At 46.3% G+C, this 16,290-nt stretch overlaps 3 protein-coding genes across 3 annotated transcripts; 2 read left to right on the forward strand and 1 right to left on the reverse strand.

Moving 5' to 3' along the window:
- Positions 1–206: 206 nt before the first annotated feature.
- On the reverse strand, positions 207–4,059 carry LOC112897814 (GDT1-like protein 5). The gene is made up of 12 exons (XM_025966207.1): positions 3,839–4,059; positions 3,668–3,736; positions 2,751–2,810; positions 2,599–2,646; positions 1,948–2,036; positions 1,811–1,847; positions 1,681–1,728; positions 1,144–1,212; positions 1,001–1,045; positions 837–898; positions 680–752; positions 207–570 (listed from the first exon to the last, which is right to left on the reverse strand). The coding sequence occupies exons 1-12, from the start codon at positions 3,857–3,859 to the stop codon at positions 493–495; spliced, it is 699 nt and encodes a 232-aa protein (XP_025821992.1). The 5' UTR covers positions 3,860–4,059; the 3' UTR covers positions 207–492.
- A 3,599-nt stretch (positions 4,060–7,658) lies between these two features.
- LOC112898166 lies at positions 7,659–10,510 on the forward strand. The gene is made up of 7 exons (XM_025966548.1): positions 7,659–7,933; positions 8,618–8,838; positions 8,921–8,976; positions 9,064–9,142; positions 9,252–9,390; positions 9,711–9,824; positions 10,010–10,510. The coding sequence occupies exons 2-7, from the start codon at positions 8,666–8,668 to the stop codon at positions 10,199–10,201; spliced, it is 753 nt and encodes a 250-aa protein (XP_025822333.1). The 5' UTR covers positions 7,659–7,933; positions 8,618–8,665; the 3' UTR covers positions 10,202–10,510.
- A 1,708-nt stretch (positions 10,511–12,218) lies between these two features.
- LOC112898288 (NAC domain-containing protein 79-like) lies at positions 12,219–13,612 on the forward strand. The gene is made up of 3 exons (XM_025966642.1): positions 12,219–12,479; positions 12,575–12,845; positions 13,034–13,612. Exons 1-3 carry the CDS (start codon positions 12,322–12,324, stop codon positions 13,610–13,612), a joined length of 1,008 nt encoding a protein of 335 aa, XP_025822427.1. The 5' UTR covers positions 12,219–12,321.
- Positions 13,613–16,290: the final 2,678 nt, after the last annotated feature.

Below are 16,290 nucleotides of genomic sequence, written 5' to 3' on the forward strand. Positions count from 1 at the left end.
AAAGAAAGCAGGTTTACAGCGCCTCATTCAGTACACTGCACAACTCCCATGCCCTTTACTTCACCACACAGTTTCAGAGAAAACTTACCGACAGTTAATAATATTAAGTAGGTAGCATACTGCAAAGTGACACGCTAAAACTCCAACGGTACGCACCGGCATACATAATTCTTGTTAACACATGTAACTGGACTGCGACAATAAAATTTCAGTACCAAAGGCATCGTACTTCATATTGTCAGCAGCACCTCCTCAAGATTTTCAAGCACTGGGCACAACATACTGCAATTTGCTACAGATTTCAGTAACATGTCGTAGTTATTTATGAACGGCGAGTGAATGTTTACAAGTTGTTGTCTAAACTAATGAATCGCCATCCAGTTCACCATGGATGGCTGGCTTTCGTCGCCATCATTCATCTACTGAAATATGATAGGTCTAACAAGAGAAAGCTTGTTAATCAGCCATGCTGAATAAGGTTTCCAGGAGGTATTACAATTCTCCCTCTGGCCCTGAGAGCAATGACATGATGCCGAATAGCAGGAAGAGTACTCCACTTGACAGTTCCACCTACACAACAAGACAGGCGACAAGTTAGCTGCAGGGTATTTCATACTTCGCAGGACACAGGCACTAATGCCACTATGGAAAATGAGTTCGACACTAGTTCTGTTCCTACCATCTTCTCAGATATCTGTGAGGCTAGGCTCTTTCCGCCAAGAACAGCAGCAGTAGTGCAGAGTGCTTGCGCTCTAAGAACAGTGAGAGGGCTTATTAGGGACAAAAATAAACAATTTAAACAGAGGATACTAGTCAATAAAAGAAGCATTTCGTACATGATTCCACCAAGCACAACGCCAAATGGGTTTTCATCAGCAGCCAAGCCAATAGTAGCAATCTGACAAGAGGTTCATCAGTACAGCAAAAACATTATCTATTTCTGACATTAACATGTCCTTTGCAAACCTTAATACTTGAATAATACTTTCATACAACTTACCTGGCTCTTGTCACCCCACTCACCGAAGAATGTAATAGAAAATGCCTACAGCACAGAAATCAAAAGGATATGTTAATCTTCCTGATAAAACACAAGAATGGTACATTCATCACGATTTCTTGCATATTATCAGCAGTTGGTACCTTTATAAAAATTGGTGAAAAGAACTGCATCAGAAACGGTCTTTGCTGTTTTTTCGTATCCTCATTTGCCTAACATCAACAAAGATTTTAGATGAAAATCCAAAATAGCATTAAATCAGTATCAATATATGGTTGTGACACAAATAATGGCTAACAGAAAGTAAACACCAATTAACAAGCTTTTCATAACTGCCCCATCCTCAAAAAATACAATTATTCTCCAAACAAACAATAAAAAAGAGACATCAAAGTCGTATGTGTTGGTGCATTTATGTGAAGATGCATAAGAAATTCGTATGTGTTGGTGCATTTATGTGAAGACACATAAGAAACTCGTATTTGCAAGGCAGATGAGATTACTGAGAGACAATACACATTCTGATGAAGAAGTAGAAATGTAAATTCATTTTATTTCTCATTTATGACATCTATTTTTCAAAGCATTCAGGGGCGTAATCATATAAGTATGCAAGAAGAAACATTCTGTGAGAGAATCTGGTCAACAAATGACAACGAACATATCACTTTTGTACTGACCTTAGACTTATTTTTTGATTCACCTTTGTTACTCTTAAAGGCAGCATCCTGAAAGCGGGCACAACTCAGCAATAAGTTATTTGAACTGCAGTCCATAAAACAACATAATAAAATGATCAAATATGCCAACCAGCTCTGCTTCCACTTCAGCCAATTCTTCCGAGTCTCTGAAATGGAAGTTGCATCATTTAGCCAAATCAATCACTAAAACACCAAATACAAATAGCAGATCATGAGTTAACTGAAAGGCAGCAAGCAGATCAGTACCCATCTTCTTTGAAGCCTTCCCACAATGACCAAATGCCAAATCCAAAGAACAGAAGAGTGGTCACATGATGAGTCCATTTACGGGATATCTGTTCAACATAATACTGTCAGTTAAGTAGCATCTGCAAAGCAATAACAACAAATTCCTAATAACATCACAAGAAAATGATTGAAAGGTGCTAAGAGCTAAGACTAAGGCAAACCCCTTTGTGTAAAGAAGAGCACCGATCTTGTTTTAATTTCAACCATTATACTTGACGAGAGTATGCATTTTAGCTACTATGCTAAATATCTGTAAGGATCCAGGATTACAGCTGCAAATTACATACAAAGTAAAGTACAATCAGGACTGCAACTATGGCATGTCTCCCATCACCAAACAAAAAGCCACATGTACTAATAATGCCTCATATTTGAGGACATCTTTTCCCGAAATCTCCCCCAAATATTTATTTTTGCCTTTTAGATACCAGCAATCATGTCCATGTTGGTGCCATATGTTTGAGTCTTTCTGAGCAGCACTCACAAAATATACCCAACTTTGTAGCATACAAAAGCAAACAGACAATAAAACAAATTTGTTTGTGTTCTTGACATAATAAAATGTTGTGCAAGGCAGCTACAATTCCACCAACAATTACAATGACTTACCAGATTTGGTGCAGCCCAACCCAGACAGGCTGATAGAGCTGTCATCACCTAAAATTAGTGACTAAATCAATTAACTTTTGTTCAAAAAATAAATTATACAGATTTAGAAAAGGATACCATAGGGCAGCATGTAAAATTTCGAATATACTCACTATCAATGCGGTCAAACAGCCTGCCAGGACGAGCTTCCTTGGATGGCGCATGGCCAGAATCTAATAAAGATAAATAAAGCATGAGTAAATCCAGTACTCGGAACAAGGGCCATAAAAAAAGATGCGTATGAAAGCAGGCATTGGAAAATGTTGATGAGCATATCAAGAAAGGGGCATGTTTGTCTTGCTAGGCACAGACCCCGTCAAATCCCTCATCCTCTCAAGCCAACACCCAATCCTCCTGCTTACGTTACTCCGAGGCTACCCTGGTGAAACAATTCTTGTGGAAGAGGACAAGCATCCCATCAGAACTATTGTCCTCCAGAACAGAAACGAAGGACCCCACCGATATGGCAGGTTAGCGAATTCGGCAAAGTGCACAGCTCGAGCAAATCGCGAGGCCTGGCGCCCCACAGTCCGCACCCACATGCGTGGAACCCACGCGCGCTGAGCTAAATGGAGTAAAGTTTTTTGCGGCCGCAGCAAACCAAGCGCACAGTTCAGTTCCCCAGCTGGTTTCCTCGGTGGAGGAGCATAAACAAATCCGAGCTCCCAATCTACATCTACCAAGTAGCTTGTCAGTTATTAGTGATAACAAAAAAAATTCCTAATCTCAGCTGCGCTGTACTAACTGACAAGCGACTCCGGCCAACAATTCGACGCCAAAGGCGTCCCGCCCGCCCGCTCCATCGGCGAATCTGCCGCGATCTCGTCACGGAGCCGAGTCAGCGCCGGGCGCCGCCGCGGCGAGGGGGGCGGGCATACCGTCGAACACCTGGCGGGAGCGGCACCTGACACGGGTGCGCAGACGCGCGGCGCACGCGAGCAGAGGCGGGCACGGCAAGCGAAAGGACAGGGACACAGGAGGAACAGCAGGGCGAGACGGGGGGAGGAGGCGTCAGGGGGAGAGGGCGTACCGCGGCGGCGAAGAAGGTCTTGTCCCCGATCTCGGAGAGGACCGTCATGGCCAGCGACTTGGTGAACCCCTGCACGCACCGAGAACCATGAGCAACAAGTCAAGTCGCCGCCGCCTCTGCTTAACATGGCGAAGACGTCGAGCGAGCGAGAGAAGGAGAGGAGTAGGTGACCCCGAGCAGAGACGGCGCCATGTCGAAGGCGGAGGGCGGCGGGCGATCCCGATCTCGGGGGGCGCGGCCGCGGCGGGTGTAGAGAAAGCAGAGCGGAAGCGCTCTGGGCGTGGGCCGCGGGGGCAGATGCGAGGGAGGGGAGTACCGGCCGCAGCAGCAGCGGCGGGGGTCAGCAGTAAATAGACGAGACGGGCAGACGGCGCGGCGTGGGGTGGGTGCGGACGAGCGCGGGGCCGTCGGATCCGGGACGGGCGGCGGCGTCGCGTGCCCGCGGCTATTTTTAAAAGGCGGGGAGGCGCCGGCCGGTTGGGTGCGGTGGGAATCGGGGCTCGGCCCGGCCTGGCCTGGCCTGCTGCTGGTGGGTCCGGACGCGAGCCGCCACCGGCGCTCGTGCGCGCGTGTGGTGCCAGCCAGGCCGGCGGCATCCCGAGCGAGCCGCGCGGCGGGGTCCGGGGTCCCGGCGCCGTCGATGCCGGATCGTGCGGCCGGGAGAACGGCGTGGGGGCCGGGGAGTGGGATACGGGAAGGAGCCCGCGCACGCCAATTGCCAACGCACGAGATTGGCAGATTGCGGCTGCTGATGTCGACTTGCTTTGTTTCTTTTTTTTTCCGTTTTCTTCCTTTCCTCTTAGCATGCTAGATGCGGATCGTAGAGTACATCTACCGTCCTTATTAAAAAAGAAAATAAAAAGGGAAAGGAATATGATACCAGCCGGTGCTAAATGTAATTTATTACTGCAAATTCGCATTTCACTCTGCTGATGTGTTTGTGCTTTTTTTTTTCTTTTGGTCAGCTCGAGCTATTCTGAATTCCTGATCCTTTTCTTTTCGCTCCTCTCCTTGGCAACCCATATTCGTTGCATGTGAAAAAGATGCAGGAGAATGTGATGCCGCTAAAGCATCCAAGATCAAGTCTCACTTTGAGCAAGCATATATAATCATCCTTTTGGCCCTTATAGGCTTCTAGCTATATAGATGAGCGGCTGTAATTTAAAGGCGCACGGATGAATTGGGTTCCTTGCAAAAGGATCCCAGTTGCCAGGTTCTCGGATAACATATTCCCTAAATATAGATTGAGGAAGGTAACAAGAGGACGGTGTGTCCATCAATGCCCCGTGGTAAATAAAATATTATCCATGGTAGTTTAGTTAGTGGCAGGAATCCTAGTGCCATATTATAACTTGCCATTAAAAACGGGAGAAGAAGCTAATTTAGATTAGGGCACGGATGATGGCATGATGCAACGCAGTTTTCGAAAGAAACGTGTGGTTTCTCAATTAGCTGTTGTTGTCTCGATGTCAATGCAGTGGCGGAGGAAGCAACAAAATCATGGTATGGCGAAGAAGAAAAGAAAAAAAATTGACGACAAAACAAGTGTTCAATAGAATGACAATAAATACCTTAAGTTCTTGAAGCTTTGCAAAATTAAGTTCTTGAAGCTTTGCAAAATTGCAACACAAGCAACACTGCAACATGCCAACAGCCCTGTTATTCCCAAATCCCAATTCCCAAACGAGCAGGGGCGCGGGGGGGGGGGGGGGGGGGGGGGGGGGGGCGGGGCGCGGGGGGAGAGGGGCTGGGGGCTGGGGGCTGGGGCGGCGCGCAGGCCGCGGTGGGGAGCAGGGACAGCACGCAGTAGCGCGCAGGGGGCAGCGGCGGTGGCGCGGAGGCCGGAGGGTGTGGGGGGGAGGGGGCGGCGGCGGCGGCGCGGGGGGGAGCAGGGCAGGGGCGGGCGGGAGGCGGCGCTCGGGGGAGCAGGGCGGCGGCGCGGGGGGAGCAGGCCAGCAGGGCAGGGGCGGGCGGGCGGCGGCGCGGGGGAGGGGGGAGCAGAGCAGGAGCAGCGGGCGGCGGGAGCAGACGCAGGGGCGGGCGGGCGGCGGCGCTCTGGGGGAGCAGGGCGGCGGTGCGGGGGGGAGCAGGGCAGGGGCGGGCGGGCGGCGGCGCTCGGGGGAGCAGGGCGGCGGTGCGGGGGGGAGCAGGGCAGGGCGGGCGGGCGGCGGCGCGGGGGGGGGGGGGGGAGCAGAGCAGGAGCAGCGGACGGCGGGAGCAGGCGTAGGGCGGGCAGGCGGCGGCTCTCGGGGGGAGCAGGGCGGCGGCGCGAGGGGGAGCAGGCGCAGGGGCGGGCGGGCAGCCTAAAAATTTTGGTACCGATTGGTGCGTAGGTATGGCAACCGCCATACCTTGCCACATTAGTAGCTCCGCCACTGTGTCAATGCATACGTGACACATCGTAAGGCTAACGAAAGCAAAATGCACTCCTCCTCCTTCAACTATTGAAGTGGACAGCATTATTCCTAGCTTACAGCTAAAAGGAAAAAATAAAGGGCATGTTTGGATCAAGTGACTAAAAACAAAATAACTAAAAGCAGCAGTAAAAGTGACTAAAATGAAGGGCAAACCCTCTCAACTCCTCCTTTTAGCTCCTCTTTGGTAGCTAATGGGATTAAAATATTTTTAGTTATTTTTAATTATTTTGTTTGGAACTTTAGTCTCTAAACTGACTAAACGAACCAAATAGGGCCAAAATAGTAATACTTTTCTTTCTACGTGAAGTTAACGTACGTGTAGACGTACAATAAGCGCATCAAAATATATAATGGAGATGTGTGTTGACTTTTTTGAGAAGAAAATGATGTGTGTTGACTTGATGATATTTTAGATTTCTGTTAGAACTCGTAGAGGAGATGTATGATTGCATTGCCTTGTCCTCCATAAAGATTCTTTAAAAAAAGATTCTAATTCTTGTTCCAAGGGTACATTATTGTTAGTTGTGTGTACCCGGAATGTGGCCCTGTTCCTGATAATGAGTGCGTCGACTGCTAAACCAATCCTGTTTTATTTAGGTGCCATAATTATTGACAATGAAAAGGTATTCAAACATCACGGGTTGACTTTCCTGGGCACGGCAGGTGCGGGTGTTTTGTCGATATAAAAGCACTGTAAGATATTGACTTTGCAAACTTCCCCGTCAAAAGGGAAAAAGTTTGGAAAAGAACGACAGAAGTAGTCTCATAAGATTAGTGGCGGAAGATTACCCTGTTCTGAAATTCAGCATTTCGAAATATTGGATTCAACAATTTTTAAAAGATGAATCAACATTAGAAAATAGCGGATTCAACATTTCTCACAAACATATTGCAACATATATTTTTTTTAAAAAAATACTAAGATCAACAATTTTTTATAACCTATTTCAACATTTCAAGAGAATGGATTCAACATTTTTGAAAATCTAGATCAACATTTTTAAAAACCTAGATCAATATTTTAAAAAATAATTTGTTCACTAATTTTCTTCCCCGGCGACGGTGAGCACATGCGGAGCGAGCACAGCGGTGGCGGCACGCAGTGGAAGCGACAGAGCAGGGCGTGGTGGTGAGAGCGGTGGGGGCAGGGCCGGAGAGACACGCTGGGCCCGCACCAACCACGGTGGCCGGAGCGGCGCGCGGCAACCAAAGCAACGTGCGGCGGAGGTGCGGGGCTTGTGCAGCAGCGGAAGCGGAGATGGCATGCAACAGCGGGAGCGAGAAATGCGGAGGCGGAGGCCGCGGGCAGCAAGAGGGTCGGGGGTGGGGTGGGCGGTAGGGCTGAAGCAGAGGAGGTAAGATCAAACTCAGAACCTTGCACGAATCTCAAACACGGAATCCGTATAATTCGTGGGCTTCCGGAAGCTACATAGGTTTCCTGCAGCCCACAGACCATGAGCTGCGTGAGTTCTCAAGCCCAACAAAAACCGACGCCATCACGGGCCCCCATGGGCCTCCACGAAAAGCAAGCGGAAAAAGCCCGGTGGAGAAAGGAACGTGTGGAGGAGGTGCGAATATTCCATGGAGTCGGGGAGGATTCGAGGAGAGCCTGGCCGCCTCCTCCCTCCGCCGCTATCTTCCGCGCGGGAGGGGACGATCCTGTCGGGATCAGGCATCCTCCCCTCCCTTCTCCGCCTCCAATCCTCCTCCATCTACCCTCAGCTCCGCTCCCGGTGAGACGAGGGAGGCGGGGAGCTATTGCTGCGGGGGGCGGTGAGAGGGAGCGGGGCCGCAGCTGGAGGAGAGGGGGAGCCAGCGCCTCCCGCGGTTTGAATCGGCTCTCCCCCCGGTGCGTTTCTTCTGCCAAATGAGCTCCTTAGCGTAGTGGCAAGCGATAGGAAGTTAAGAGCAGTTGAGAATTTTCATCGGAATTTGTCGTGTGGTTAGGCTTAGGCCCCGCGAGCAGAGCAGCAGGCGTGATTGTGGTGGGAATTGAGCCGGGGAGCTGAGCCTGGTTGCATGGCCGGGCGTGGCGTATCTCGTTTCGCGGTTGCGGAGAAACGGGGACGGAAAGGAGTCACTTCTTCACTTCGTTGGTTTCTTGTGATGCGCTCTGTTGAGTGCGAGCCACTTTGTTGTGCTCCCTCCTTAGTTAGTTTGTTAGGTGGGCGTGGGGAAATTCGTAGCCTAGTCCTAGTTGGCAAAATCCACTGCCGCAAGCATTGTGGAATTGTGGATAACTCCTTGTGTGCCATGTCATGTCAGGATAGCAAACAGCCGACCACACATCCTCATAATCGAATTGAACCAACATGGACTTCATTTCTGCATACCTAGGGACTAGGAGCTATAAGATATGCTCACTTCATTTCCTCAAAAAGAAAAAAAAATGCTCACTTCGTGTAGTGCTTCATACAATCATATGGTCTAGTGCTTACATTATCATTATGTCATTTGTGCGATCATGTAGAGTTGTAGACTGAGCTTCTGACCTTCTACCATGCTCCGAACTAACATTTCTTTTTTGCAACAGGATACCACTTGTCCTGCTTAGTGGTCAAGATAGAAATAGGTTAAATAAATGCGAGTCCAAGAAGATGCAAGGCCTTCTGGGGGCCTGAATGGACTCTACGGGGTACAATTTGCGGGTCAGTCGCTATACAGTGATGACGAAGCAGTCAAAACTAGCATTATGGATTCTTCAACTTGTGAATCGCAGGAGGGTGTTGGCTCAAGCCGGCGTTTGCAAATCCGGTAAGTTTCTTGCACCTACACATGAACGCCGTTCAGAAATTCATTAAATTGTGTTTCTTAATGATTTATTTTGTACTTACAGGCGGCTATGGCAGCAGAGACCCCCATGCTTGAAGCCTATCCACTGTAGCCACTCATGTATGTGTAACCTATCACATTGGTAGAATATAAGTTTCCTAGCTGATCATTTGGTGACTCCATTGTGTAAATCTTATTCTGGTCCAGGTGATAAACATGTTGGCGAAACTATTGCTAATGTTGTCACCTCACTTCCTTTCATCGTTCTTGGACTGCAAACTCCAAGGCAAGCCCATGTCTGAACCAATAAAAATAATTTTTCGTAAAGATTGCCTTCTGATTTGTTTCTCAGTTGCTACCAAGTATCAACTAACGGTTATGTGCCAGTTGTGCAGAAAGAACTTGAATACTGCACTTTATGCAAACTCGTTAATTGGAGTTGGAATAGCTTCTAGCTTGTACCATACTTCACGAGGAGAAATCAGAAAATATTTGCGATGGGCAGACTATACAATGATTGCCACTTCAACACTAGTAAGTGAAGTATTCTCATAAGATGATTGCTGAAGCAGAATTTGTACTACCCTTCATGCATATCCATTCTGGAAGAACCATGAAAAGCATGTGACCCAACTTGGTTTGGTTTGTCTGCTAGATAGCTGTCTTTCAGAATGTACCAATATCAATTACTACTTTCATGTTTGAAATCAGCATGCACATGCAAGTTCTTGTGTATACTATCAATAGCTGCATTGACTAAAACCCTTTTTAGGGCTGTGCTAAGACAGAAACTCGGATGTTTTATATGAAGTATTTGATGTGTTGAGCATTTTGACAAAACATCTTTCATGCAGTGCTTATCAAGAGCTCTTCGGGACGAGAATCCAAAGTATCTTATGGCAGCATCAACATTACTCCTACCATTTCAACCCTTGATGGTTTCAGCCATCCACACTGGGATAATGGAGGCAAGTAGTTCAAAGCTCATGACATCTTATTCCAAATACAATAAACAATTCTGATTCTAAGTATGCTTGTATATATGCATATACTATTTTGTTTGATTTATATCATTATTTTGTCAGTCTTGCCATATCCATCTTTCTATCTGTTCAGGCGACCAATTCTAACATCCTTCCCTCCCTCACCTTAGGTGTCATTTGCTAAAAGAGCATCGATAGAACCAGAGCTCAAGATGGCGCATAACCTACACAAGATGTCGTCTTTACTGGGAGGCGCCCTATTCATTGCTGATGACGTCTTCCCACAAACTTCTTACCTCCATGCTGCTTGGCATCTAGCTGCAGCGCTGGGGGTCAGCACCTGCAACAAGCTTCTTGAGTGACAATGCAGGCGAGACAGAGTACAAGACGATCCTTCGACCTAGCTGGCGCTGCTGTCATCAACAAGCAGTTGATAGTGATTTTATCAAGACGTCGACATTAAGCATGTCATACGGTACATATGCATTGTTCTACATTGAACCCAAAATGGAAGCACCTCTAGAGAGAATAGCACATTTGGAATTAGGTGATCCGGGCATCAGTTTATGCTTGTATTTGTTGTATAATATAGCATTTTCCTGTGCCAGCAACAGATATATTATGAAAGTTGGATGTGTACATAGAGATCAAACGTTTCGATTCTACATAAACCAATTGAAATGTAGCATCACATCCGTACTTCAATTGTCTTGATACAGTATTAATACAATAGTTAAAAAAGTCATCACGTTTGTCGAGAGAGATAAGAGATTACCACATTAATCAGAAAAAAAAGGAGAAATATATAATATGTTATTGGATTTATGAAGATCCAACTGTGTATACTAACCTTCCTTAAGAGAGTTCATACGCAGAGCTGAAATATGAGAGTCTGAGTGGCGTCGCAAACTTGGAATGACAGGGTGGTTTCGCGTAGTGACACAACTGTTGCGATTGTGTTGCGGGGAGCGCCGCGTGGGTGGACAGGTCTTTGGACCCCTTTCAAGACCCAGATGATCGAAGCTGGTGCTCTACGATTGCTGTTTTGACAACACTCGTGTCCTCCACATACCTCGTACGGAAAAATGAAGTATGGCCGGTTCTTAACAAGCTGTCCTGGAGGCATGTACAGTGGTGATGGTCATGGCCTGACTCTGTCTATTCCGGAGCTACAGATGAGATTGCACACTTGAATCTCTCATTTAAAAACAGAAACAACTCCGATCATGCATGGTGTTCTGTTGAGTAAAAGTATGCCCAATTGCTTGAAAGCTCTGCTTGCATGCATAAACAATGCTTAGCATGTTTTGCGTGCAATGATACGATATGCGACGTGCTTAATATGCCGGAATTGTAGGCGGCTAGCTTGGCGTTGCGTCATGAGCTAAGAGCAAACTGTGCTGCCTACACACCTGACGCAATTGAGTAGTGACGCCCTTTGCATCAATGAGAGCAAGAGGGCAGACAAGCTGAAACTTCATGTCTACTTTGCACGCGAAATATTTCAAAGTCGTATAAGTTTGATTGTTCATGAAAGATAGCTAACTTCTACAAGAAAATAGAGAGCATAGAAAAAAAACATAGGAATCCGGAACAAGAAAACATGATCGAGGTGATATCACAATCCCTTTTTTTTCTCCCTTCGAAGTTGCTATCAAATGACTCGCTACGTAGTAACTTTTGGGGAACTTATACACTGATGACCTCATTTGTTCCTAATGACATCATAGGAATTTATTTCTGGTGAGACATGCATCATTTATTTTTTACGCTGACCTTGTTTGTTTCAAGTGACTGAAGAAAATATGAGATGATAATAATGTGATATCATAGTTCCTTTTTTTCCTTCAGAGTTGCTATCAAATGACTCTGCTCCATGGTAACTTTAAGTGGACTTTTACACTGACCTTATTTGTTCCAAATGGCATCATAGGGATTTTTTTTCTTCAGGCGAGACCTTGTTTCAAAAAAAAAATGGTTTTTATTTTTCTTCATTACAAACGAGGCGGACAGAGTCTCCCATTAGCCTAGCTGTAAGCAAGCGTGCATAACTTACCGTGAATTGTTGATTGATGCCAGGTGTCCAAACCTCTACTTCCTTTAAGGAAAAAAATACGTTGGAGAATGTCTTATGGTCAATTGGTGATTGAGGTAATCGAGTGTTGAAAACTCTGCTCTCCTTTAAGTAAAAATATGAATAGGAGGATCTCTTCAAATCAAGAGAACTAAAGAAATTCAATCTTGACTATGAATCCTATCATAAGATGGTAAACTCAACATCCGTGAGCAGCGCAGCTAAATTGCTCACTGGCGAATCCTATCATAGGAGTATATTAAAAAGGAAGAGGAGGCTCATACGAGCGGAACAAAATGGGTGACACTAAGATTTCAGATTTGTTGCCTCTTGGTTTGCATGGTGCACGTACGTATTTCCTACCTTGTTCCTCACGATCTGTTTGCCAGTGGAGCATAGCGGCGGCGGATGGACCAGCTCCTGCCGGCGGGCTTCCGGTCCTTCCCGGCGGACGAGGAGCTCATCACCTGCTACCTCGCTAGGAAGGCCATGGACGCCAGCTTCACCTCGCCAGCCATCCGCGACGTCGATCGACCTCTACAAGTCCGAGCCGTGGGACCTGCCATGTACGTAGTCGCTTCAGTATGCTATATATCCAGGCATCCAAAAGCAAGTTAGCTGCGCTGCTCACTGTTGTTGAATTGTTGATCGATTTTCCCAGGCGAGCTGCATGCAGGAGGGCTACTTCTTCTGCACTAGGGGCAGCAAGTACCTGCCCGGCGTGCGCGCCCGCCGCGCGACGCGGTGCTGGTACTGGAAGTCAGACGGGGAAGGACAAGGCCGTGCACGGCAGGGACGGCCGCCTCGTCGGGAGGAGGAAGACGCTGGTGTTCTACCGCGGGAGGGCCCCGAGAGGGGAGAAGACAGGCTGGGCCATGCACGAGTACACCATGGGCGAGAGGAGCAGCAGCGCCCCCCTCAGAGGAGCACAGGTGCGCACGCACCAACCTCAACCTCAAATGAAGATGACCTATTCTTTTTTTTTCCTTTGGTACTTACATGTGTGCTTCCATGGAGGATACCTTTTACTTGCTTCGATCTTGAGCTCTCTGACACAATGAATTGAAGCTATGTTTCTGTAATGTCCGATTGTGATCGATGTGTTCCTGGCCATATGCAGAGTGAGTGGGTCATATGCAAGGTGTTCGTGAGGAAGCATCCGAGGGGTGACGAAAGGAAGGTGGCACCTGAGGAGGCGGTGCGTGATCAGGACTCCACTCAAGGCCATCTCCTTCCAGTGCTACCGGACGGTTGCGACGGTCATGAGCAGGAGGCGGCGCCACCGGCTGTAGTCACCGACTCACAGCACACGATCAGCCACTCCGGTGCCCATGTCATGGAGGGTAATGAGAAGGATCATCATCAACAACAACACCACCACCACCAAATGGTCCATGAGGAGCTGCTGCTGATGATAGACCACCATGGTCGGTGCGGCGCCTCGCCATCCTGGTTCAACCATGATGACCAGCTGGGATCGCATTGCTCCGCGTTGCCAGTCATGCAGATGCAGTCGGACGACGCAGATTATTACCTGCCGGGGTTGCTGGAGTACGACGGCTGTGACGACTTACCGAACGACGCTGGGTCGGGGTTGCTTGACACCGGCGGTGAGGTGAACCGACGTGCTGAGATAATCACCTCTGCCACCATTGGCCCTCTTCACTTCGATGGTTTCTACTGGAACTTTGGTTTCTGAAAGGAAATATATTCAATGCTTGTGATCTCATCACTATATCTGTAGATCAATAGGGTATATGTGCGTGCATTAGACATAAATTCTGAGGTCTTCTGAACAATACTCCAAATTACTTCCCATGTATGTGAGTTTGACGTTTAGACTATAGCAGGTTGATGGGTGTAAAGAACACTAGGATTGGCACAAACAAACAGTAGTATTGATTAAACCAGGAATAAAGTAGTGCTTGTAAATACCATGAGCTTCTACCTCTTTTCATGCTATGTAAATACTTCTCAGGAATGTTCATCGATCTATTAAGATAATTGTCTATGTGCATGCATAAGTGGACCACGACTTGTTAACGGCGATACAATCACTGATAGGCAGATTGTTCATCAATGATTGGCTCTTTCACTTACTTGGGAGCTTCCATCACTTCAAGAGGAGAAGGATCAAGTTAGAAAAATTGGATTAGTTACTGATAATCTCTCCACCAATCAGGATTCATGAACCGCGGGTTCACTGGAGAAGAGATCTGATTCACGTCACACATGCTGATATCACATTCCATGACACTGTCCAATCTCGTTGCCCTGCGACCAGCGTGTGGATCTCAGCGACCAGCCGACCACGAGTATTTTAGCATCTCATATGATTGATGGCTAGCTGTTCCTGATAAACTGAAGCTAAAAGGACAGCTCTTATGTTGTTAAAACAAAATAATGATTGGACACTTATGACCGAAGGAAACTGTTGTCAGGTGGACATGCCCGGTTATTGGCCAACTTTTGATGTGCTATCAGTATGGAAGTGGCTAGTTGCAACAAAGAAACAAAAGGATATACTTTATTATAAACCAGAGTGCAAGTCAAGGTGCCAAGATGACTTAGGATTTGGTTTAGTTGGTCATTCAATTTGAATATCAACGAGGCAAAAAAATTGGCCTACTTGGCAGCGTTCAGTTTTAATATTAAAAATTGCCATCTATGTTTGATGGGTTGTCATGCATTGGCAAACCCTAGTCAAAAGCATAGTAGAACCAATATTGCATACCTCTAGTCTCGGTAAATCACTGCTTCTTACATGCTCTATGAATTTGCAAAAATGGTACTATCATGATTTTCACACAGAAAAATAATCTAATTGTACAAGACACATGAAGTAATCTGACATACAGTTACACCTTTCCTGTTTCACGCCTTTCATCTTCCATTGCCAAAATGGCAGCAAAACATTGACGTCTGCTTGATATCGTGTTTCAGAACAGTACATGACAATTGACATAAAGAAACTAAGCCAACGCCTAAAGCTTCCACGAAAGAAATACCTTTCACTAACATTAGTTTATCATGTGTGAAACAAGTCAGGGGAAAAGGTGTGAAACAAGCCTTAACAGTCAACAGTGATCGAGTACTTAAATGTTCTTAAACCTCCTGTTGCTAACAGTATTTAAGAATAATTTAGGAAAATGATGGGGACTAAACTTCCTGTAGACGTTGCTTAATGAATCACGCCTTAAGATTATTAGACCTAATGTCAAGATCCGAAATTCCAGTTACGTCAGATTGGTCATACCTGACCACAGTACTGGTTAAATTGACATCACTGCATGTGCAAGTTTTATTAATTCTCTCTATATGAGCATTTGACTCCAACCTCTGTTGCCTTGAATTCCTAGTACAGAAGACCCAAGAAAGGTTATTGTATACCTAATATAGGGAGAATAAGTAAATGACTGGATACCTACAAGAGGGCTTAGATCACTGAAAGGTGCAAGCGTAGCACAAGAAAGAATTAGCTCTGCTCACAAAAAGACCAAATCAAAGATATTGAATGGTGTGACTAGCTAGCTAGAGAGCAATCAGGAAATGCAACTTGCAGGTGGAGGCATTTTTGCACACGATCACACAAGAGTCAAGGAAAAAATATACAATTTAAGTGAACCAATTGATCATCAAGAAAGTACTTTGACTATGGATAGAATCACACATTATGGTTGCCTATGGTTGTTCATCCAACTATGGGAGTAACATATATTCTCACCTACCATCATGCTCCAAACCATGGACAAATCAAACATATTTGCTGCACTGCTAATGGAGTGACCCTGAAGCTGTAGATTAACTTCTAGTTCATCAGTGGGGGTGCTGACAGCTTGTGTAGTTTGGACCGCTTCAATACAGACCTAGAGTCATATGAGTGCCTTAAAAGTGCTGTCTGAGATGCACAAGACGTACCTCAAGAAAAGGTAATTGGAGGAGACAAACCATTTGGTGCCATTAATAGGCCGTGCATGTTCACAGTAAGCACTCAGGAGTCGGGACATATTATCAGCCACTACTCTGAGTTTGACTTTTGAGATATCTGCCGGTTAGTTATTCCTGCTTCTTCCATAGCCTCCCACTGCAGTGATGAGTGATCTCAGAAAATCTTGTGCTTTCTGAAGTAAGATCCGGAGGGAGGGGTAAATATGTTATTACGACCTTTGACTCTCCACTCCACTTCATACCTTGGTAAACAAACAATCTCGGAACCTTTCAATGGAAGGTAGCAGGTACAGTTTGGGCATTCACTTCTCCTTGATTGGATCTTTATTTCGTTCCTTACATCTACGAATCAAATCTGACGCTTCTGAAACTTTTGATAAGACATACGGGAGAACTAGAAAATTGATATATTAGATAGGGAGCACAAAA

This window comes from Panicum hallii, chromosome 6 (assembly GCF_002211085.1).
Source record: "Panicum hallii strain FIL2 chromosome 6, PHallii_v3.1, whole genome shotgun sequence".
Classification (NCBI taxonomy): Eukaryota; Viridiplantae; Streptophyta; class Magnoliopsida; order Poales; family Poaceae; genus Panicum; species Panicum hallii.